At 47.3% G+C, this 23,519-nt stretch overlaps 1 protein-coding gene across 3 annotated transcripts in view; it reads right to left on the bottom strand.

Annotated features, from left to right (window-relative positions):
* Positions 1-23,519, bottom strand: part of LOC137421809 (uncharacterized) — an 80,598-nt gene that overhangs the window by 24,267 nt on the left and 32,812 nt on the right. For all 3 annotated transcript variants that reach the window (XM_078773251.1, XM_078773252.1, XM_068108223.2), the window contains 4 exons: positions 4,368-4,445; positions 4,025-4,114; positions 2,517-2,606; positions 2,142-2,312 (listed from right to left, as the gene is read on the bottom strand). In XM_078773251.1, the coding sequence (XP_078629377.1) occupies positions 2,142-2,312; positions 2,517-2,606; positions 4,025-4,114; positions 4,368-4,445 (429 nt within the window). The remainder of the gene's footprint in view (positions 1-2,141; positions 2,313-2,516; positions 2,607-4,024; positions 4,115-4,367; positions 4,446-23,519) is intronic.

Consider the following 23,519-nt stretch of genomic DNA (forward strand, 5'->3'; position numbering starts at 1 on the left):
GTAGCGTCTTTTGTACAGTGTACGGTGTGAGCCGGTATATTTTTAGTAGCGTCTTTTGTACAGTTTACGGTGTGAGCCGGTATATTTTTAGTAACGCCTTTTGTCCAGTGTACCGTGTGAGCCGGTACATTTTTAGTAGCGTCTTTTGTACAGTGTACGGTGTGAGCCGGTATTTTTTTAGTAGCGCCTTTTGTACAGTATACGGTGTGAGCTGGTATTTTTTTTAGTAACGCCTTTTGTCCAGTGTACCGTGTGAGCCGGTATATTTTTAGTAGCGCCTTTTGTACAGTGTACGGTATGAGCCGGTATTTTTTTAGTAGCGCCTTTTGTACAGTGTATGGTGTGAGCCGGTATATTTTTAGTAACACCTTTTGTACAGTGTACGGTGTGAGCTGGTATGTTTTTAGTGCGCCTTTTGTACAGTGTACGGTGTGAGCCGGAATTTTTTTAGTAGCGCCTTTTGTACAGTGTACGGTGTGAGGTGGTATTTTTTAGTAACGCCCTTTGTACAGTGTACAGCGCCATCATGTGAAATCCAGGCTGGGGAATCATCCAGTGGAAAGCAAAGATGTGAGAGTCTGCAGCGGCATCATTTTGCCTTTGAACTTATAATATGTAAATATGCTTGAGCTCTGGCTTATCGGGGGATTTCCATTACGGGATTTCCCGGAAGAAGGACCACTGGGTTAGATCAGTGGTGGTTGAAAAAAGGGAATTGACCCGGATTCCTAAAGTTTCAGACGTCTTTTCTTCCATGCTAAAAGTCTGCATCAAGATGGTACCAGGTGGCCCATTTATCTCTCCACAATTTAAACCCCTATAATTCTATTGATAAGAAACAAAATCCAACAAATTTTTTTTACAGGATAGTGATACATATTTCAAGTTTTTATGATAAAGCTTTTATTAAATTCAGAAGTGTACAAAATTAGTTATGGATTTTAACATGATTTCCATCATTTTCAAGCAATGTGTGCAACCTTTCGCAATACTCCAAAACCACTTCCTGTTGCATTCCAACTGTCATTTCTCCAAAAAGCTGTTTCAATCTGCTCTTTCGGATCTTGAATGTTCACTGGTTGAGTTGTGTAAACGTCGTTGACTTGCATAAAAATTTTAATTGAGGGTATAATCTCATTGTGGACGTTGTCACAAAAAATTAATGGGAAACACCACAGCAAGCTGGGTCATCCAACATCTCTTGGTGAGCAGAAGGAAGCAGGACTTGTGGAGCATCTGAAAGCTCTTTCAGCATGGGGGTTTCCCTTTGACATGACTGACTGACTTTGTTTATTCATACTTATCTAAAGTTGGTCAAGTTGTGCGGCAGTTCTCCAATAATTTATCCAGGCTATGTAAATGCATTAATTTGTTAAGTCATAGTCAAAAGGACAAATGTAAATATGGCAAAAAAGGGGGAAAAAAAAAAAAAAAAAATTGCTATGGGCCCACAACAGAAATTATACTACATCTTTGCATCTATTGCTAAAAGGAGAAGTGTCCTTCCTTGAGTGTTATATCCATGATCGCTGCTAGCTTGTATTAGCAGGAAATGGTATGAACCCGACACCTCTCATCCATGGATATTTCTCATATTTGTTATTTTGGTTAACAATTTGGTTAACTGTGTGTCCAGTTTGCATTCAGGAACAGAACAATTATGGTTAGCCATATTGAAATTGCCACTCTTTCGTCTAAATGCTGAAAATTCTGTTTAAAAGGCGATTTCAATTACAGATTTCGTGTTGGCAATGGCAGGTTAAAAGTGCCCGGTGAGCAAAACAGAATAACAACACAACACATGCGCAAAAGGCTTCGTTTAGCATTCATACGTCATCTTGAAAGTCACGTACTCCTTCCCTTTACTCACATCTCCTTCAAAACCTCTTTTCCTTCTCTTCCTACTCCCATATCCCTCCATTCTCATTCCTCTCGTCTTCCCTTCTCGGCTTCTCTTCCTTTTCTCAATTTAATCCTCCACCCCCTCTCCCTTCACCCCCCCCTGCCGCCCCCCCTTTGCAGTGCCCCACAATGCGTTTGCAATCAAAAGATGGTTTGTATTATTACCATTGTTGCCTCGGTTCTGTTTCAGCATGTAAGCTTTAAGTTGTACAAACACAATGTAGCTCATCTGGTCTTACCTGCAACCCCTGGCAACCCCAGAGGTCCAGAAGGTCCAGGCAGTCCCATTTCTCCCTTTGCTCCCTTCTGCCCAGGACGACCATCGTTTCCTGATATTCCAACCCTTCCTGGATTACCTGTGGCTCCGGTTTCTCCTTGTTGGCCCTGTATTCCTGGATCACCTTTAGATCCTTCACGGGGATATTTTGCAAGAAGCATCCATCATATTTTATGGCAGGTCATAAACCTTTGAATTTTTTTTTTTTTTATCACTTTACGTGACAATTAATTACATTTTCCTCTTTACATTTTGGTTCCTTTATTATGACACAAAACAAACATTAATTCTCATGTACTCACATAACACACAAGACACCATTATGTATATAACATACCAGGGTCCCCCTTGCTGCTCTTCTCGCCTTTAGGGCCAACTGGACCTTGCTCTCCTTTCTCTCCTGTTGATCCATGTTGTCCTTTGTCACCTGGAAAGAAATGAAACCAAAACACCAACCTATGACAATGTTTGCAACCTAACTTAAGTGTACAACATAATTTTCCGAGCGACGTGAATCATCTGGCCTTGGTAGTCAGGTGAAGCTTACTGACGAAGTCATAAATAACATATGTGGAGCTATGCTCCCATGATAAAGCCGGACAAAATGGACGACACCAGAAACGAAGTTTCACTGAGCTATTTATTCCAGCTCAACTCGAAAGAACTCAAAAGCACTGAATAGCCCGTTAACACGGGCGGCAATTTATATCAAAAGTTCACCACACAAAAGCCACGCCTCTCAGGCGGGGCGTGGTATGCAAATAAGTCAGCCACGCCTCTCAACGGGGCGTGGTATGCAAATCGAGTCCGCCCGGGCAAGGCAAGTCCGGACATGTCCGGGCGAGTCCGGGCAAGTAACCGCCCGCCGGTTACGTCATCGGCCGGTACAAGGTGATTGTGTCATGCTTCCAGTAACCGCTACAATATTGTAATGGTCATGGAATTCTAACCGGTCCAATGAACCACCAAGCAAGTAGGGGAAGAGAGGTCACCATGTCTGCCTGAAATTTGTGTGGGCGTAGCCAGCAGTTTAAGAACCACATGCCATTGGCGAATCCGCCTGACAGCTTTCGATGGCTTATAAATGGCGCCTCAAAGGCACAATCCCAATTCACCCGTATAACGGGTCAAATTGCCCAAATAACTAAATGCACTTCAGAGCCACCAATCCCTCTGTGACCATAGACAGGGTTCTCATTAACAAAGGATTTATTAACAGAAGAAACTATGAGGAGGTGAAGATATGAGAACACGGCCACAAATGGTGGAACAACTCGATCCAACTCCGCCCATCCCTCGAGCTGCGTGACCTTTTGCCCAGTTTTGCTCGTGGAAAAACACAAAGACAGATTTACATGGGGAATGCTGCAGAGTGTATGGAGGGGAAAGATGGGGCTTGGATACAAAGACTGGAGGAGGGAGGCAAGAGATTCTAAACACAACTCAGCACTATCTCGCTAATTACATTAATTACTTCACACTTATGCTAACACGCCCTATGAAATAAATAGAATAAACTATTTCCCTTTTACCGGTTAAAGCGTTCCGTAACAATATAATTGGGTATGATGAGTTGCACAGGTGTTTCTTCTACCTGTGCAACCTTGGCTGAGCTGGGGTCTGTTATATAATTTCAGACTGAGATCTTAAATTCTGAGATGTATCACCCTGAAAAGATGAGCGCTTCCCTCATCCCTGGTTATGTCCTTTCTATGGTCGCTTGTCCATTTCCTCCTCGTCATCCTGTCATTCATCTAAAAGGATCTCAATGGCATTTCCCTACAGATTTTTCTCATGCGTTGCACTTACCCCATAGACTCCTTACTGCTCTGAAAATCTCCATACCTGGATCTCCTTTTGGACCCGGAAGTCCAGCAGCAGCTCGTTGTCCTTTCTCACCCTGAGGTCCTGTTGGCCCCACATCTCCTTTGGGACCTGAAAAAGCTAAATATTGTCAGAAAAATTATTTTGTTCTTATTTTATTTGATAATTGTCAATGTGGCATATTCCAAAGTCCTCACATATACCCACATATCTAAACTGAGCTTCAGGCTCCAAAGGCACCGAGACTGCCCGTAAATGGTGTTTGTTCACGTGATATACCAATAACGTGTATTTTACAAGTACAGTACCATACAATGTGTTACTCAAAGTATCCATTTAGACCCACCATGATTGTGTAACATACCGGCATCTCCCTGAGTTCCTGGCATTCCGGGAATACCTCTAGAACCTTTCTCTCCAGGTGGGCCAGGAGCACCATGCACTGTGGTAAGAAATAATAAAACGATTAGTCCATAGCTTAGCTCCAACAGTTAAAGCAGTGGTTCCCCAAAAAAAATTTTGGCCACAACCAAAATTTGAAATGACATTCGCCTCATGACCCAAATAGTACCGGTACCTACCTGGTACCAGTACCTACGATAAAAATTAATCAGAGAAAATGCTTTCAATGTGAAAAATGCAAACGAAATTGGAATCAAAATGTTGGAGTGTGAAGAGTCAGCCGCTGTACCGCCGTAATGACCTCAGACGTAATCACATCACCCTGTCATGTGACCAGATCCTCAGCTCTGATTGGTATACGTTTGAGGGGACATACATACATACATACATACATACATACATACGGACGGACAAACACTGTTCTCGACGGCTTTGCCCAATGGGCTACGCCGTAAAAATGACATCACTTCCATGTTTATACCACGGAGAGTCCCACAGGATTAGATTTTATTTAACCAAACGTTTCCACTTTCTTCACATAATTTGAAGACAAGTTTTTTCCATTCATGATGTAAATGTTTTCTGCAACAATGTGAAAGAAACTTGGTGAGTTGGGTGAAACATTGGCAGAGTTGCAGGAATATCAAATGAAGTGAGCTCTGTGCAATTATGTATAAATTATTAGCTCAACTGGACTTTAGTCTGGTGAGCTTATGCGATCGAGCAGTGTCTGTGGGTAAGTCAGTCAGTGAGTGAGTCATTGAGTCATTGAGTCTGGAAACACTCCAGTCATTATCACTTGAACCAAACACGATTTTGATGAAACTTGGCCACAAGCTTCATATCTGATGCCTAACGAAGGTGTATTCACTGCATCAAAATCTGCGCTCATTAAGGGTGTCTACGGGGAGGAGGAGGGAGGGTTTGACCCCTCCAAAATAGGTATTTGCTCTCTTCTACGAAACTGCACACACGATTTTGATGAAACTTGACCACAAGCTGCATATCTGATGCCTAACGAAGGTGTAATGACCGCATCAAAATCTGCGCCCATTAAGAGGGTCTACGGAGTGGGGAGGGGGGTTTGACCCGCAAAAAGGTACAGCAGCTGACCCTCCATACTCCGGCATTTTGATTCCAATTTCGTTCAGACCGAACATATCGTCGAACCTGTCATATATCACAATCGCCATGCTCGACCTTAACGTTTTTCATTCAGTGTGAAACACAAACAAACCGATTGTTAAAATGACCATCAAATATCGAAAGCATTACGTCTCTTCCAACAATACGGTACGTATAGGCCTTAGTCTTCATGCCTCATCTTCGGACCGTTTCGGACAAATTAAGCCTAGGTTTCTTAATACAGTAATGTATCGTTTCAGTAGTATCGTTTTTGTAATAATAATAATAATATAGTAAATATAACCATAACACTTTAATCCCAATGTCGTGAATACATAGTTAATGGATTGAAGTGGTGGACAGTTCATGAATCAATGATAAGCGGTGTACGGACTAACAACCGCGGAAGTAAGGAATTCGCCTTGTTTTTTTGATAGCATGTTATTATCCAACCCTTGTGTGGTACATAAATTACAGTAGATCTTCCCTCAGTTCTAGAAATAAAACTTACCTCACGAATGTCGGGATTCCTCCAAATGTCTTTGTTTAATGTTATAAACAGCATTAGCGACTGTTTAAAAAGCTATTCATATGTGTTTGTGGTTTATAATATTTTACAAGCCAAGCTACGCCACTGTTAGATTTTCGGTCTTGTTTTTGTTAGATCATGTAGATCACGAAATCCGATGGTGTCTGACTCGCATACTTGGCAGAGCGGAGTAATTTTAAAAACAAAATGGCATCCGGTGATTCAGTCTGCATACATGTTGTTTTTATTTTATTCACACCAAATATGTGTTGTATGGTATCAAATGAAAAGAAATGTTGCTGCAAGAAATAATATAATGTCATAAATGTTTTTGGTACAATAAAAATGAAATATTTGCTATATACATATTGTCACGCGGACCCTTCCGGTTAACACCAGGGACCGCGGAAGACCAGAATGGCTTTAATGGAGGCGACGACCAAACACGGATTGTGCTATAATAAACGCGGGAGGAAGAAGGGAAGTGGAAAGCTGTGGTAAAAGCACTTACCTTCTGGTGAACCGATGGCAGCTTCGATCCTGCGGGGAATTAATGTACTCGACAAACACAAGATTTAGAATGTACAAAAATAAAGATTTATTCCACGGAACCCGATAACAAGAAATGCGACTGTAATCAAATAATGTAACTAAATTGGGATCCCACTCACCAGACTCAACAACAGGACACAGAGATGAATGAAAGAAAAATAATCGTCGTGTAAAATGTTCTGTGGGTGCGGCCTTATCTTGTCTGTCGTCTTGTATAGTCTGCCGTCCAAACACGGCTCCGTTCGGCCCCGCTCGCACACCACCAGACCTCACTCCAAGCTCCAATCGATCGCACACCACGAGGTCCCTCGCTCCAAACTCCAAGCTCAAGAAGCGCTGATCGCACACGAGGCCCCAAAGCACCGCTCCAAGCTCCAGAAGCGCTGATCGCACACGAGGCCCCAAAGCACCAAAAGCACCGCTCCAAGCACCACACAGATGTCGAGCCAAGACCACCCGGACCTCTCAAGACCAAGAGGAAAAGCGCAGATAGCAAAAGATAGCCAGGGAAGGACGTGCGCAAGAGAGTTCGAGCTGCCAGAGGAAGCTGTGCAAGCCAGAAGCGCCGGATGTCCAAGAGTGCAAGAGAACTGCTGGATCTGCAAGACTGAAAGAGGGAAAATGTCCTTCGGCGCGCCCCTATATAACCTTGCGGCGGTGACATCAGCCTTGGCGCACCACCCAATCAGTGCCCTCCACCAAACACAGGCCTGTGGCGTGGTAATAGCTCGTGCTACTCGATGTGGCTGGGCCTGCCGGAGGTGTATCTGGCGGCGGCCATCATCGGCGGTGGCCTGGCCTGGTTTCCTTACCTGTTCCTTCCAAAGTCACTGTCAGGGAAGGGAATTATTTAATGTTGCGCTAAGGGCCTGTTTAAGTGTTTAAATGAGTGTATTGCCATAAGGGACGAAGGTTTGACTACCAGGTTTGACACACAGGGGCTGTTATCTTAATGCCTACACCATCTAACACTCGAACATCCTGGTATGTTCACAGGTATACATCTTAACCTGACAAACCGGACTACACAGAACTTATTACAAGGTAGATTCCCTATCGCGTCAGTCGAAGCATGTTAGACTTTTGGTCTTGTTTTTGTTAGATCACGTAGATGACGAATTCCGATGGTGTCCGACTCGCATACTTGGCAGAGCGGAGTAATTTTAAAAACAAAATGGCATCCGGTGATTCAGTCTGCATACATGTTGTTTTTATTTTATTCACACCAAATATGTGTTGTATGGTATCAAATGAAAATAAATGTTGCTGCAAGAAATAATATGTCATAAATGTTTTTGGTAAAATAAAAATGAAATATTTGCTATATACTTATATATACTGTACATACACCGTATATACTGTATATATATATACTGTATATTATGGTGGAGCTCTAAAAAAATTAAAAAACTAAAGTTTTATTTTTGAACGTCTTACCCCCTTAATCTGTTCCATATAATATAGAAACACTGTATAAAAAGGTTGAGCACTAAACTATTATGTTTAGGGGTAGCTCAAGGGCCGCAAAGATTATGAAAATTATAAAAATTCAACGAATTACGAGTATATCAGACTATATCTCAATTTATTTTAAACAACACACTTGAACACAGTATTTATTTTTGAACACGTTAATAGTGAATTCTTTGTTCAGTTTCTGACAGAGTTCATAGTATCAGTCTGACAATATCCAGCAAACCCCAAATTTATTATTTTCATGGCATCCCGGACAGTGTATGTTTTCTGCTTTCAGGGTACATTCTGCGATGGTCCTCGACAACTTGCAGCAGGAATTGCAGCTGAGTTTCATCGCGGGTTATCAACCCACTGTACTCCTGAATGAGTGCCACTCCACATTCAGCGTAGTCATTGACAACTTTTAGAGAGTTGACTGTTTCTGCAGCCTGCTTGTAGTCGTCTCTGTCATCCCACAAGTCCGGATCAACCGCGAGAAATCCATCTGGAAGTTCCATCATTCGCAGAAGTTTCATTGACCTTGCTGTGACGAAATCTTCCAAGTTCTTGTCCTTGAATGAATTAAGAGCAACAGTGATTCGCTTGGAATGATCCTGATCTTGGTCTTCTTCATTCTTCATGGCACTCACCATCAGTCTCTTGGTTGCCGAACTGACCCGACTGTCGAAGAAAGCCAAGCTAACAAGTTCCTGTGACAAGTACCACACGTGATTGGAAAACTTGCGTGATGTTGACTTTGAGATGGCTGGATGGATTGATGAGTACTCTGTTCAAGATGCTTGTTGGCATAATCGATAGTGCCTTGCTTTATGTCTTCCACTAGACTTGCCACGTCATCAGCTGCAATCCCTGGTTCATACTTGGCCGTGTCTATGAATCCCCAGTATTCCTGGAAGCGTTTGAAGAGTGGAACCTCGGGAGAAGATTTGGCTCCCAATCCCATACACACTTGGAACACTGCACCAATTATCAATTCCATAATGTGATGCCTGCAAGCTAGTGACAAGAGCTCCTTCTCAAGCTTCTGCTCTAGGAGGACACAGGCACCAGCGATCCAACCAGTGTTTGAGCTGGTCGTGTCAAAACACATAGCTCGGATGCTGTCGGCTACGCCCCAGTCTTCAATGGCTCCAAAGACAGCAGCAGCCTGAGCCTCGCCTGTTCCAGATGGAAGCTTGGCAACTGTGAGTAGCTGGGAAACTCCTTTCCCTGAAACCAATACTGGCAGGTGATCAACCTTGTCTTTTCCAATTAGATCAAGGATCAGTTTGCCGTCCCAGTGAACAACAAGGGGAACGTTACCCTGAAACTCCGCCTTTATATTTGCAGATCTCTGGACTCGGTGTTGTACTCTTTGTCGGCGAATTGAGTCTCTGTTTAGAGCAAGTTCATCAATGTTCTGTCCCAAGCTTTTGGCAGTTTCTGCTATAACAAAAACGGCTTTGCGGTCTGACACTTTTGTGCGATCTCGAGCGGTTGCGAGTTCTTCAGTAACGACAGTTTTTCGCCCCCTCTTTCTTTTTCGTGTCTGAAATGTGATGCCTCCTGCAGCTCCCTCACTTGCATTGTCCCCAGTTTCCATCTTTTCACTATCTTCTGCTGAGCTGTTTTCAGATTCAGAACCAGATGAAATCAGTTCAGCTGTAGAAGCTGCTAACTGTTTCATTTGCTCCATTCGCTGTCGCCTGGCAAGCATTTCCTCCTCTCATTTGGACGCCGTTTTCTCCTTCGCAGCAAGCTTTACATCTACTCCAGCCAGCGACCCCCTTCTTCCCTTTTCTCGCTGGGCTAACAAGAAATCCTTGTCTTCTTGTAATACTGACGTATTGGTCAGAGCATCAGCGTGAGCGACATCAAAAAGGTCTTCAAGCCTGGAAACAAAAGCCGACTCTCTCGCGAGTTGAGTTGGTGACGTTCGCGCTTTGTTCTTTTTCAGAAGACGCCATTCTTCAAATGTCTGCTCAAGCTTGGTTTGGCAGTTTTGATGAGCTCTCATCGGGATTCTAGCTTTCTTCCAAAAGTTAGCTATTTCCGTGATGGTAACATCCGACGATTGTCTTACGGTCTCCTTCAGATCGAGATGGTGATGTCGGAAGAATCCAAGAGCCATACACAATGATGGCAACTTGCTGCCACTTAATTCAGTCACAGAGTCGCCAAGGAGATACAACTTGGTTTGAGATCTTGTTGCTTTTTCCACAGATGACATTTTCAATCAGATATGAATCTGAAAGAAATAGAACATAGCATTAAGAAATTAAGAATCAAGAAAATTCAAACAGTTCTATTAATAACTGAGCAGTGAGCACAATGCCTCAAGCAATTACACAAACATACTGCTGCAACAGTGTTGCAGCTGTTGCTTAGTCAGCATAGTCAGTCCATTGAGTCCAAACAGTAAACAAGTCTGAACATGTCTGGAATATAAATTCATGGAAAATTTGCATTATCAATTTATCAGCAAAACAATGGGATTCGGATGATTGGTTGGATAATAGATATGAACCAGTTGAACCACAATGATTATGGTTCTATAATCTGTGATAATATTATACCATGTTTATACACCCATTGTGTCTGTGATTCTCTGCAAAGCCTGTGATAACTTCGTTTTTATTTTCAAATAGTGTTCTGTGATACACCTATGTACAGTGTTTACTTTTAGATACTATGGTGATAAGCGTTCCCAGGTCAGCGCTACATCTCATTTTAGCATTTATTGTCTAGCAGACTCTAGCTCAACGAACATTTTACTCTTTTATTATAACAGATATTGTGTATGTACAATGTACATATTACTACTGTAATTATTTATTTAATGGAGCACAGAGTTTTATAACTTAAAGGTTTTATCTGTGTTCCCAGTAATTAATTTTACCACAATGATTGCATGTTGTGTGTATGATGATAGGAGAGAGTGTCAATTTACTTAGTAGTTAAAATTGGGTTCTTAATTTATCAACAGAATTAATCTATTATCAGTAGTATGCGAAATAAAAGGGCGGCCGCAGCTTTGGGGTATCAGAAACTTTACCATCATTGAGCTACCCCTATATATTGTTCAATTGTGCTCATATTTTGCCTGCAATTATATTTCATATATAGGAACAAATTGAGAGGGTAAGAAGATCATATGTCAAAAGTTCAAAAATAAGCTCCACCCTGCTGTATATACTATATATACATATATATATATATATATATATATATATATATATATATATATATATATATATATATATATATATATATATATATATATATATATATACATATATTGTTGCGGCTCCCGGTTCTGTCGACGTACTAAGGGGGTGGGGGGTATTATGTCCCCGTTTCCCTTCAGACACCGGGTCCACGGGCCATCGACCGCTAGACGAAACTTGCGCCCGGCGGGTTGGGTAGCAACTCCAATCACCAATCCACCAATCGCGGGGTCAAAGGGTTATCGATCGTGACCCGAATACCTTCGAGACCACATGGCCGGGAAGACCGGGAATTGAACCCCTCGCGTTCCTACACCTTATTCCAATCAGGTGCGCCGAGCGGGTCGCACGGTGTGGGTTGCTGCTTTACCTTGCATGATCTACTGGCCTAATTGAGCTGCCGTTTCGGTTTTGGAGGATGCTCGGTCAATGGGTTAAAGGACGCACACGAGCAGGTCGAAAGGAAACAAAATGTACACATCTTTTATTTACAATGGCACAGAAAAAAGGACGAGAAGCAGACTTAACAACAAATCTTACCTGGCACACTCACAGGTGTGAGTCGGCACCTGGCACAGGCGCCTGGCACCTGGCACACTCACACACACAGGGAATGAATCACACACCGGTTAGGCTCATACCGGTGGACGTGCGGACGCTATCTCGGGTCCGGCAGTTCCCGCACGTGGCGCCCGGGTCGATCCGGACGACCAGCTTGAAGGAAGGTCCGCTCCGAGGACGATCCACCGCTTGAAGGAAGGTCCGGAGGATGAACCAGCTCGAGGACGAAGGTGAAGGACAGCACGGAAGAGTCAGCTTGAAGGATGAACGAGGAGAGAGAGATCGAACAACGAACGGCACAGACCTTTATCGGGTGGAAGCCCCTTCTAGAAGGTTCCACGGCCTACCATTGGCTGATGTTGGTCACGTGCGGTCGTTCATTTAGCCACGCCTCCCTCTGGAAGGTTTCACGGCCCGTTCTTCCACTGGTCACAGTTGATCACGTGCGGTTATTCATTCATGAACCAACGTTTGCTTCTTTCAACCACACGGAGGGTTGGAATCCTGCCTAACTCAATGCATATCTGCTTTCATTACTACACAATGGAAAGGGAACCAATCTTTACATTTAATAAGAAATAACTGACTACTGCAGGCAACATGTTGTCGTGTAATTAACTAGAGGTGGTGTCTTGTATTGCAAAACCGTAACAGTATGTATATATATATATTGTTGGGGATATGGGAATTGTGTGGGTAATCTGATGTAAATTTTCCTTTTTTTGTATGCTGTAAATCTTGTAAATATCACCCTCCAATAGTATAAAGATCAAAAGTCGCCCTTAGTTAATCCATCGCATACACGTAGCAAATCTTAAGTTCCCTCACTAGTTATGTTCGTAATACATGTTAGTATAAGGCTCTGTGGTCCACTAGTTCATTGTGTTGCGGTAATTAAATAAGATAGATTCCCCTTTTGTCAGCTATTGCCAACTGCATTCACCACTATGGTTTTGGCTGATGGTCAGCGCCTTTGACTCCATTAGCCACGAGGTGAGCTCGGAGAGGAAAGGCGTGTCTCCACCTCGTCATAGATGGGAGGAGTGAGCCAGCCCTTGCCGACCAACCAAGGATGAGGGGTTTGGCTTTGAGAGGGCGTGGAGAGAACCATCGAGGAGGTTCGCGAAGGTTTGAGGGTGTGGCATATATAACCCGTCACGGGACGCCCCCCAGAAGAGATGAGGCGAGATGAGACACGGAGCAGATGGGATACGAGAGCTGAGCTTTGACTCCACCACGCAGCGTTGACTCCACCACGCAGCTTTGCCACCGCCGCAGTTCGAACCGTAGCAGCTTGCACGACCGCAGCTTGGGCTTTGACGGCGGTGCCGACGTGGCCGCGAAGGAACGGCGGCTGCCCACTCCCGACCCGACCGTGCTTCGGTCCGAGCTGGACCTTCCTCTCCCTCCAGCCAATCCATCTGCAATTTCCCCATCGTGTGAGTCTGCTCGTTTGTCCGTCTTTCATGTTGTCTTGGGGTTTATAAGTAAGACTGTATAGTTAAGCTAATAATTTGCACTGTGTCTCCTGCCCTTTCCATTGCCTTGTAAATCATATTTCATTTCTTTTCTGCTTTAGTTGTGTGTAAAAAATAATAAATCTCTGTTCTTCCTACCTTGTCCTCTTCTTCACATTCGGTCGCTTTAGAGGTTTCCATATTGAGGGTACGTGGCGCGATTTGGCCAACGAATATAAATCGGGTCTAGTCTTGGTAAACGGCTCACGCCGCAGTTTGCTTCGCTCGGCGCAAATCATCCATTACGCTGCGGCCGTGAGCGGGGAGTATTTCCTTGCATACCGGGAGGCGCTGGTATTTAGGTCATAGGACGGTTGGTCCTAATACCCTACCCAGCGCCAACCGGGCGTGATGTCATACCCCCAGGACCACGTCGGTCAGTCATCAGTGAGGGGATTAATCCCCCCTTCTTAAAGGGAAAGGCCGACGTTGGGATCCGTAACAATTGATGTCAGGAGTGTCGGATTCGGACCTGAAGCGCGAATAACGCGCTCAAAATTTCGAGCGGCCAAAATTTAATTTTAACATCCCAAATTTAAAATCGCGCCATGGATGATCAAGGCGACCGGATGCCGGTGGGGGAATTAGAAGAAGGGTTAGAGTCGACCCTGGACCCCAGGGAAGTGTATATGGGAGAAATGGAGGAGGAGAGAAATGAAGATGTGGTTGAGGGGGTATCAGGTGCGCAAGATGGCGCCCTCGCGCACGTGGTTGCAGAGGCACAAAATGGCGGCGCTGCGGCAGCCGAGCCCATGGCACTGGTGAAATCGGACCTCTTCGTGGTGCAGATGATGGGGTATATGGCAAAAATGGCTGAAAAATCCAGCAGAGAAATGGGACAAATGATGGAAAGAAATAGTAAGTAATTGGGGGACCCAATGAGGGACGAAGCAAGGGCTGACATTGAAAAAATGGAAAACAGAATGGGGGAGCGATTAAAAAATCAAATCGGGGGGCTAGAAGCTAAATTTGAGGGTTTAGACAATAAATTTGAGGGGTTAGACAATAAATTCGAGGGGATAGACAACAGGTTGGAAGGGCTTGCAGGTAAATTGGGGGGCCAACTGAATGACGTCGGTAACCAAATAGGGGAAATGAAAGAGGGGTTAACGGGGTTGGAAAATAGAATGGCTGCCCAGGAGAACCAGATGGAAGGGGTGAAGAATGGGTTAGGGGGGTTAGAAAACACAATGGAAGGCAAATTGAGGGAAATAGGGGAGCAATCCGCCCAGGAAATCAAACAGATGGGGAACCAGATAGAGGAGGTAAAAATCAGGTTGGAAGGTAAATTGGATGCTCAGAGGAATGAATTGGAACAGATGAGGGCGGCATCTATTAAAGAGATGGGAGAAATGGGGGAGGAGATCAGACGAGGTGTGGGTGAGGATGTCTCGAGGGTACGCGAGGAGGTAAAGCGAGGTGAGGAGCGTATGGAGAAAGAGGTGAGAACTAGTACGGCTAGGTTACAGGGGGGCATAGAAGATCTAACGAGGGGAGTGGAACAGCTGATGGTGGGACAGAGGGAATTAGTGGGTCAAGTGCAGAAGAACACTGCGGTAATGGTGGGGTTAAAGGCGACGCAGAAGGAGATAAAGAACGAACTCATAGCGACAAAGAGGGAATGTCGGATGGTACATGAGGTGTTGACAAAGAGGTTGGATGAGGTGACAGAGGCAGTGGAGATGAAGGACCGGGAGGTGAAGACGCATATAGAAACGGTCAAGATGGCATTAGAGGAAGAGATCAAGCGGGCGCACTGGGAAATGAAGGAGGTAAAGGAGAAATTAGAGGAAGTGGAAGAGGGGTGAGTGAAATTAAGAAGAGACGGAGGGAAACTAAGAAGGAGATACAGGAGGAAGTGATGGAATATGTGCAAGGTCTGTGCTCAAATCGTGATGGTGTGCTTGCTAACCAAATAAAGAGTTTGCAGGTGGCGAAGGAGGTGCGGAGACGAGGTGCCGAGGTGAGTGGCGTTATACTCGGAAATGTATATGGTGTGAGGGGAGATTCAGTCGGCTTGGGGGTTGGTTTGGACCCGGGTGTTCGTGAGAGGCCGCTGGTGAAGTGTGCGACAGGTACAGAGTGTGAAGGAGGAGGTGTGCGAGGATGTCCGACTATGGGGTGTGTGAGGAAAAAGTGCACGCCGAGGAGTGAGTGTGCTGTCGAGAGCGAGTTGGTTGTAGCGCGTGTGCGGGGGGGGGGGGGGGGGGAACATGGAAGCGCGGGATGGGGAGTGTTACAGGGGATGGAACGGAAGAATGCACACCGGTGGTGAGTGTTACGGAGGGCGTAACGGGAGAGTGTGCGCAAGAGGATGCACGAAAAAGGTGTGTAACAGAGGAGTGCATGATAACAGAGTGCGCTGTCAAGAGTAAGGGTGAATGCGCGACCGAGTGTGGTGGTGAAAGTAGTGAGAGTGACACGGAGCGTGAGATGGTTGTAGCAGGTGAGAGAGGATGCACACCTGGAATGGAAGGATGCACACCTGGAATGAAAGGATGCACACCTGGAATGGTCGAGCGCGTGTGGGAATGCACGCTTGAGTTGGTAGTGGAGCACATAATTGGGTGTGCGGGTGAGTGCACACCCGTGGTTGTCACCGGAGATGTGACCGAGGAGTGGGTGCGAAGAGGTGTGTTGGTGAGGTGTACGAACGACGAGTGTGTGCCAAGGTGTGCGGTGGTCAGGTGTGTGACGAAGTCTATGAGTGAACCTGGAGGGTGTGTCAGAGAAGGTGCAATGACGAAGAGCATGAAGACAGCTGGATGTGTGAGCAAGGAACGGAACGCGGGGTGTGAGCATGCAAGTGGAGCATCGACGTTAACCGGGTTAGCGGTTAGATCGACTTATAGCCGAAGCGAGCCCTCGGTGCATGCCGGGCTTCGTGTGCAGCGGGAACCAGCGGGGATCGTAACCGAGGAGATTTCGAAAGAACCGCCGTGCGGGATCCACGCCGGGCCACGCTCTGAACGGTCGCGTCCGTGCTCAGCTCAGCGGAGCGGGCGGCCCGGTAGGAAGGGTCGGCACGGTGACCCCTTGTGGTTGAGGTGTTCCGGCAGGGCGAGATCGGGTAATCAGGCGGGAGACCGAAAGGCTCCGCGCCGAGGTGGACCTTGGGATCTCGGCCTGAGCGAACCCCCTTCCCTGCACCGAATGCCGGACGGATCCAACCGCCGGCAACGAACCACCCGCATTCATGAATCATGGCTCGACTTGGCGAAGCCAGGTTCTGAGCATGAATTGGCGCACCGAGAGGCTCAAGTGAGTAGACGTGTGAGGGAGATAGCCGTAGTGAATTTGAACAAGCAAAATTTGTGATTGGCAAGAAATTTGATGATTGTGTTACGGATCCCGGATTTAGGTGAATTACTATTCATGTCATTGCTTATTAATGTTTATTCTATTAAAGGTTGTTGTGGTTAAATGGTTAAAGAGGCTCCGGATAACAGGAGACCGGAAACGGGATAGTGAACCGGAAGAAGAAAAACAAGACACGAGGTCCTGGAGAAGCGGCGTTCTTCTTCTTCCTCGTCCAGCTCCGACACGAGCGGTGTCGATATTGAGCAGCGTGGGGGACGCTGCGTTTGAAAGCCCGTCTGGCGAAAGGAGTTACCTGCGCGGGGTAATTACCGATTATACGTCAAGTTGCCGTGGGTTCGTGCACGGAACCAAGCGTCCGGCACAGTTCGCCTCAACCTCTACAAGGACGCGTACAGGTCGCACCTTGGGCCTCGCGCGCTTTGCAAGCCGCGCTTTGCTTTGCCCGCTTTGCTTTGCAAGGAGGTGTGCGCTGCAGCAGCTGTTCCCGGTACGCGATGTGCACGTTTGGAACACGTCAGCCAGGGGTTCGTTCAACCGCCCGTGTGCGGAGAAGTCGACCTTCACCTTGGTCTGGAGGGGCCCAGAGACATTGTGAGGGACAGTGACCATTGAGGGGTCGTGAGTGGGGAAAGGGGGGAAATATATGAGATGGCCATCTTTGTAAGATTGCTGATGGATTGTTGATTGCTGATGATGGATGGAGAATATTGTTATGAATTTGGTAGAGCAACATCTAGAGCTAGGTAGATCTGAATAGGTAGGTATTCGGCTGTCGTGACAGGGACTCTACATGTAATAAGTTCTTGATGTTTAGGCGTTTGTCGGGGGAAGATGTATGATTGTGGACCTACCTGGAGGTTCGAGTGTTAAATAGTGAGGGATTAAAGGTAACGCCCCTGTGAGTCTCACCTCGTAGTCAAACCTTTGTCCATTATGGCACTGCAAACCACATAAACATTAGTTAGGTCCTTAGCGCAACATTAAATAATTCCTTTCCCTGACAATGACTTCGGAATAAATGGACAGGAAACCAGGCCAAAAACACCGCCACAATTGGCCGCCACCGTTTACACCTCCAAGGCCTACAAACCTCGCCTGGCACGTGTTATAACACAAGGACCGCGGGGTCGGGGACGGGAGATGTCAGGAGTAGCATGCCGCAGAGGGCGTGACCTGGGCGAGCCGGCGAATTGGGAGGCTATGATTGGCTGAGGAGTGCGCCAATGTGACGTCATCGGCCACCAATATTAGCGACGGTCGGACGCCATTTCGGACAGAGCACACAGAGCACACGGCAGTTCGCAGCAGTTGAGGCAGTTGGAGGAGGAGTTCGTTGGCAGGTCGCAACAGTTCGTGAGCAGTTCAGAGCAGTTCGTCGGAGTTGGCAGTTGGCACCGAACAGTTGGCACTTGGCTGCCAGCACTCCCAAAAGAGAGTCGAGTCAAGTGGAGTTCGCTTGCTTTGTGCAGCTTACGTTGAACCTTTGGTGCACGGACCTTGTGGGGATCGACCTCGTGTGGAGCCGCTGGCCTACGTCGGACGCATGGTGCTTGGAGCGAGGCCTTGTGGAACTTGGAGCGAGGGACCTCGTGGTGTGCGATCGGGGCTTGTGGAACTTGGAGCGAGGCCTCGTGGGTACATCGGGGCCGAAAGGAGCCGGGTGTTGGACGGCGGTCACCAAGACGACAAGGACGAGATAAGGCCGTACCCGCGAATACACTGTGCATAAACCAAAAAGACGTGTTATTTTCGTATTCACCTCCCTCGTATCGTGTTTGATATCTGTTGTGTCTGGGATCCCAATTTAGGCTTATTCGATTTATTAGTATTACCGGCGCGGGCTTTTTCACTGTCTTTACTTATAAATAATAAATCCTTATATTATTTTCTGTATATATCTGAACGCAGTTTTCCTGGGTGTTTCATTTTAGTAGATAAGGCGGTGGGCGGAGCTTTGCTGTGTCCGCCATTCCGCGCGTTTAACTTTGTGTTGAGCTTTAATCCGCCATTGAGTTTTCGCCTCGGGAGTTAAAGTCTCGCAAATCGGCCATCCGTAACTGTGGTGTTAATCACGGTTGCGTAACAAGTGGTGTCAGGAGTGTAGGATTTGAACCTGTCGGACAAATTTTTTTGTCCGCGGCGAGACATCGACACGGTCGGGCGTACATTGCGCCCGACGTTCGAACGCAAAATTTTTATAGGCGAGGCGGAGAAATTTAGTAATCAATTGGGCATACGGAGCGCGATATCGCGTCTTCGTCAAATTTAAATTGTGTTTTTGGAATTGAAATAAATACGCGCGCGGGGAACGACCTTCCGAAAAGCGGATGTCGGAGGTCGACGAAATGGAGGTGCGTAGCGAGGCCTCCGTCAGCGTTGGGAGTGAGCCGGAAATAGGGGAGTTTGATGCAGAGGTGAGCCTTGAAACCTCCCTCGTCCCGAGCACCAACTTATGCCCCTCCCCTACCGGGGAGTCGGGAACAAATGGGACGGCCCCGAGAGACGACCAGGCTTTAATGAAATTTTTTAAGGAATTAATGGATGCTCAGGGTGAGCGAGCCAGTCGGGAATTGAATGACAAAATTGACGGGCTGGAAAATAAAATGAGTAAGGAATGTAGGGAAGGAATGAAGGGAATGAGTGATCGATTGGAGGAACAAATTGAAGGGATGGAAAATAAAATGGAGTCGCAGGGGAAGGAATGGAGGGAAGGACTGAAGGACCTGAGTGACCAAATTAATGGATTAAAAAGGGAAATGGCAATTGTGGTAAGTGTACAGGTGAGCGGAGAATGTCCACAGTTCGATGGGGAATGTGTACAGGTAGATGGGGAATGCCTGCAGGTAAACGTGGAGTGTCCACAGGTGAGCGGGGAAGGAAATTTGGAATGTGAGAGTTGTAATGGAGAATGTTTCCCACATTCTGGCCTGGTTGTTTATCGGGACCGTGTGGATGTCACAACACCCCAACCAGGGGATGAATTTGGAATTGTGCAGCACCAGGGCGGTGGTGCGGAGCAAGAGGGGGTAGAGTTTTTGGGGGTCCATGCGATAGAGCCGGACCGGGTATTTATTGGGGATATTGATCAAAGCCTGGCGGGGCCAGGAATGATTTGTAATGATGATGATGATGAGGATGATTTGATCCAGCGGCTGGAGACCTGTGACAGTCCCATGGAGGTAGAGCTTGTTCAGGCCCAAAGGAGCCTGGGTGATGAGGTGAGTTGGTCCGAGGAGGTGGTTGGAATGACCGAGGGGACGCTCACTGTACACTGCTATTTGGAAACAGAGGCTCCAAAATTGGACAACCAGTTGGGGGAGTGTGTTGGCTCCGGGCTGGATTTGGATCTTGGAGGATCGGGAGATAGAGCTTCTGGAGATTTGGTCCCTGTAGGGAATTTGGATCAACTGCAGGGAGGGGCAGAACAACCGGTGGTAGAGGTTGTTCCCTGCAGCTGCGGTTTGGCAGTGGGAATGAAAATTTGTAAAATAAAATTTAAAATAAAATTACAATGGGAAATTGATTTGGAGCAGCCATGGTGGGGATTGGTCCCCGGGCTGCGGGATTTGGACATGGAGAGGTCATGGGTGATGGCCTCGGGCAAAAGTTGCCCCTTTCAAAATTTGGGTATGCCGGCCAGCTGGGGGGCTGTGATGGCGAGATTTGGACGTGGGGTCCAGCCTTGGGTGTCGAGGTACGACCTGGGTCCCACGGGGGGTCTGGTGGAGTGTGGCGTCCCTTGTCCGTCGGGGCGCCATCCGAGCCGGCGGCTCGGGCCGGCAGGGTCACCGGACCCTGGTGGGGGTTAAGACCTCCAGGGAGGTCCGAGGTGGTTTCTCAAGCCTGGGATGGCAAATATTGAGGACCACTAGGGGGAGGTGTCGTGGGTCGCGCTTTGGTGGTGGCACTGCGGACGGCCAACTTGGGACTGATGTGGTGACCACCCGGGCATGCGGCCTGGCACTCTCCTCCAGGGACTCTGGGACAACCAGCATGTGGTGACCTGGCATGGTGGTTGGTCGATGCACGCGGGTCAAACCGAATGGACAGGGATGGAGATAGCCTGCCGGACAACTATTGGGGCATCTGTGGAACGTGATGGTGTGAGTGACCTTCCACAGATGCTCCGTTATGATTTATGGACTCTCGGGTTGGGAAGAGAGCCATGGGGATGTGAATCGGGAGATGTGTAACGAGCCGAGCATATGGGCCATGCTCGGCTGGCATGTGTATGGCAAAGCATCCTTCTTTGGTGAGGTTAGTGAAATGTGACAAATGGTTGGCATGGGTAATCTGTGGGTTAGATGGAAATTTAAGGGTGGATTTTGAAATGCCATGGTGGACACTGTACAGTGACGCCATTATTGATCCAGGTGTGTAGACCAAAGTGTTGGAGGCTGTGATGAAATTAATAGGGTAGCAAGACACAGCTTTCAACTGGTTGCGGGGGCAACTGTGCTGATATTTGGGACGCGGGATGATGGGGATGTAGTTGTGTAGCCTGAGGGTCAACGTGGTGCTGTGCGTGTCCGAGGTGTGTGGACCATGTCTTCTGGGTGGGTCTCCTGGTGGAGCATGGCTGTTGACTGGGCCTTGGTGTGGTCAAGTGTGGGTGAGCACTGGGGGGGCTGCAGTTCTGTAGTCGGACTGGGGGATGATGGGGAGGTGCAGGGGACGTGGCTGTAGGGATGCCACGCACTGCGACCGTGCCCCCCAGGGCCGAGGTTGTGTGTGCGGTAGTGTGTGTTGTGGCAGCAAGTGCTCACCACATTGGCCAGCTGGGGCTGCTGCAGCTGTGTTCCTCGCAGGGGGGCCGAAGGATGGATGGTGGGTCGCACCCTTATGGACACTCATGGGCCATGTTGGCGTTTTGACTGCTCACCTGGTCCCGGTGACCCTTGCACGGTAGGGGTGCAGAGCTGTCGTGGCCACAGGTAGTTGTGTAGTGATGATCACCGTTGGATGCGGATCCACATACCTGCCAGTGTAGTGGGGACAAAAGAGAAATTTGGAAGTATTTGGTAGGCCCCATGTGAAATTTTGGGAATTGTATGGGTGGATGACACTCTTGAACCTGACCAACCTGCAACTACCTGCACTTGAGGTGAGTGTTTTGAGGAGTACTGTCCCAGGCTTCAGGACTTGCTTTGGAAATTGGGGACATGTAAATTGGAGTTGGGAGGCGGGTGAGAGTGATGACATGGCCGGTGAGGGGATGGAATGGGAGCCACAGTGTCTTGTGGGTGGCGTATGTTTTTGTATTGTGGTTAGGTGTTTTGATGTGGTCGTGAGGGTGGAACCTGGAGAGTGAGTGATGATTATTGGAGATAATGAGGGGCGATACTTGTGCTTTTGGAAATGTGCTTTTGGAAATGTGTGATGGTTTAAATGTGAACTGGGGGATTTCACATGTGGCAGGCCATGGCAAGCCTTGTAACACCTTTTACACCAAGAATTGTACTGAATTGTGCTGAGTTGTGTGGAGAATTGAATGGCAGCGGGGGAGGAAGTGTGTTTTGGGGTCTTGTGGGTGGGGAAGGTGTGTGTGTCCGCAGGTACAGAGCAGGCTCTGAGGAGCGATGCCTGCGGGCCCCCCTCTGCGGCAATTACCCCTGGCAGCCGGTGGTAACTGGAAATTGGAGCTCGTCGGTGGAGGGTCTGGTTGGGCGCCGCGGGGTGAGGAAGTCCCCCGGTGACCCGTGTTGCTGCGCGAAAGCAGGAGGCAAAGGAGCCTGGTGTGTGTGGAGACGCTCACCGGCGAGGTAACGGCGGAAAGGGGCTGTTGGGCTGTCACGGGGCCAAGAGGTAAAGGGGGGGGGGGGCAATGAACTTGTAAGTCGGTTGACTTGTTTTTGGGACTGCGGGCACCACAGCCTGATGCGCCCCCACCATCTTTTTGTGCGGTACCTCCCCGCTGCCTAGTTGAGGAATGCACACACACGTGAATGACATCAATGCCATGGTCCTGCAGGGGGTGTATTGAAATAAGTGCTTTGTTGATTTTTGAAATGCCTTGATGACCTATGGAATGAGAATGAGTGGTTAAGGGGTCTGTGTTGCATGAATGTGGGCGAAATCCACCGAGCCGTGTCACTCACCTGTAACATCTGGACAGGGCCCATGGAAATTTAGGGGGATGCATTGGGGATGGCCCCGCAGGTAAGGTTGTGTCTTGTGGCATCCACCGGGGGACGCGGTCTGTAGACCGGGGTATGTACAAAGGTTAGAGTTTTGAGTTTTGGAAAGATGGTTAAGTTTTGTGGTTAAGTTAGTGTTGTGTGTTGTTTGTTTCCTCCCTCCACAGGAACAACGAAGAAAATGTACATACTTGCATGATGGTTAAGGGGTTCAGCATGTTAAGGAAGTGTAGGTAGGTAGTCCGACTCACTTCCCACAGCCCTTCCTGATTTATTTCATAGGTTAATTAAGTGTGTGACAGTAAGTGTTAAGGCTGGAATGGTAGAGCCTGCGGTGAACCTTGCAGGAGCTATGGTTCCAGGGGGGGGGGGCTGTGTTATGAATTTGGTAGAGCAACATCGAGAGCTAGGTAGATCTGAATAGGTAGGTATTCGGCTGTCGTGGCAGGGACTCTACATGTAATAAGTTCTTGATGTTTAGGCGTTTGTCGGGGGAAGATGTATGATTGTGGACCTACCTGGAGGTTCGAGTGTTAAATAGTGAGGGATTAAAGGTAACGCCCCTGTGAGTCTCACCTAGTAGTCAAACCTTTGTCCATTATGGCACTGCAAACCACATAAACATTAGTTAGGTCCTTAGCGCAACATTAAATAATTCCTTTCCCTGACAATGACTTCGGAATAAATGGA

The sequence above is a fragment of the Myxine glutinosa genome, chromosome 2, assembly GCF_964187855.1.
Source record: "Myxine glutinosa chromosome 2, kmMyxGlut1.1, whole genome shotgun sequence".
Lineage (NCBI taxonomy): Eukaryota > Metazoa > Chordata > Myxini > Myxiniformes > Myxinidae > Myxine > Myxine glutinosa.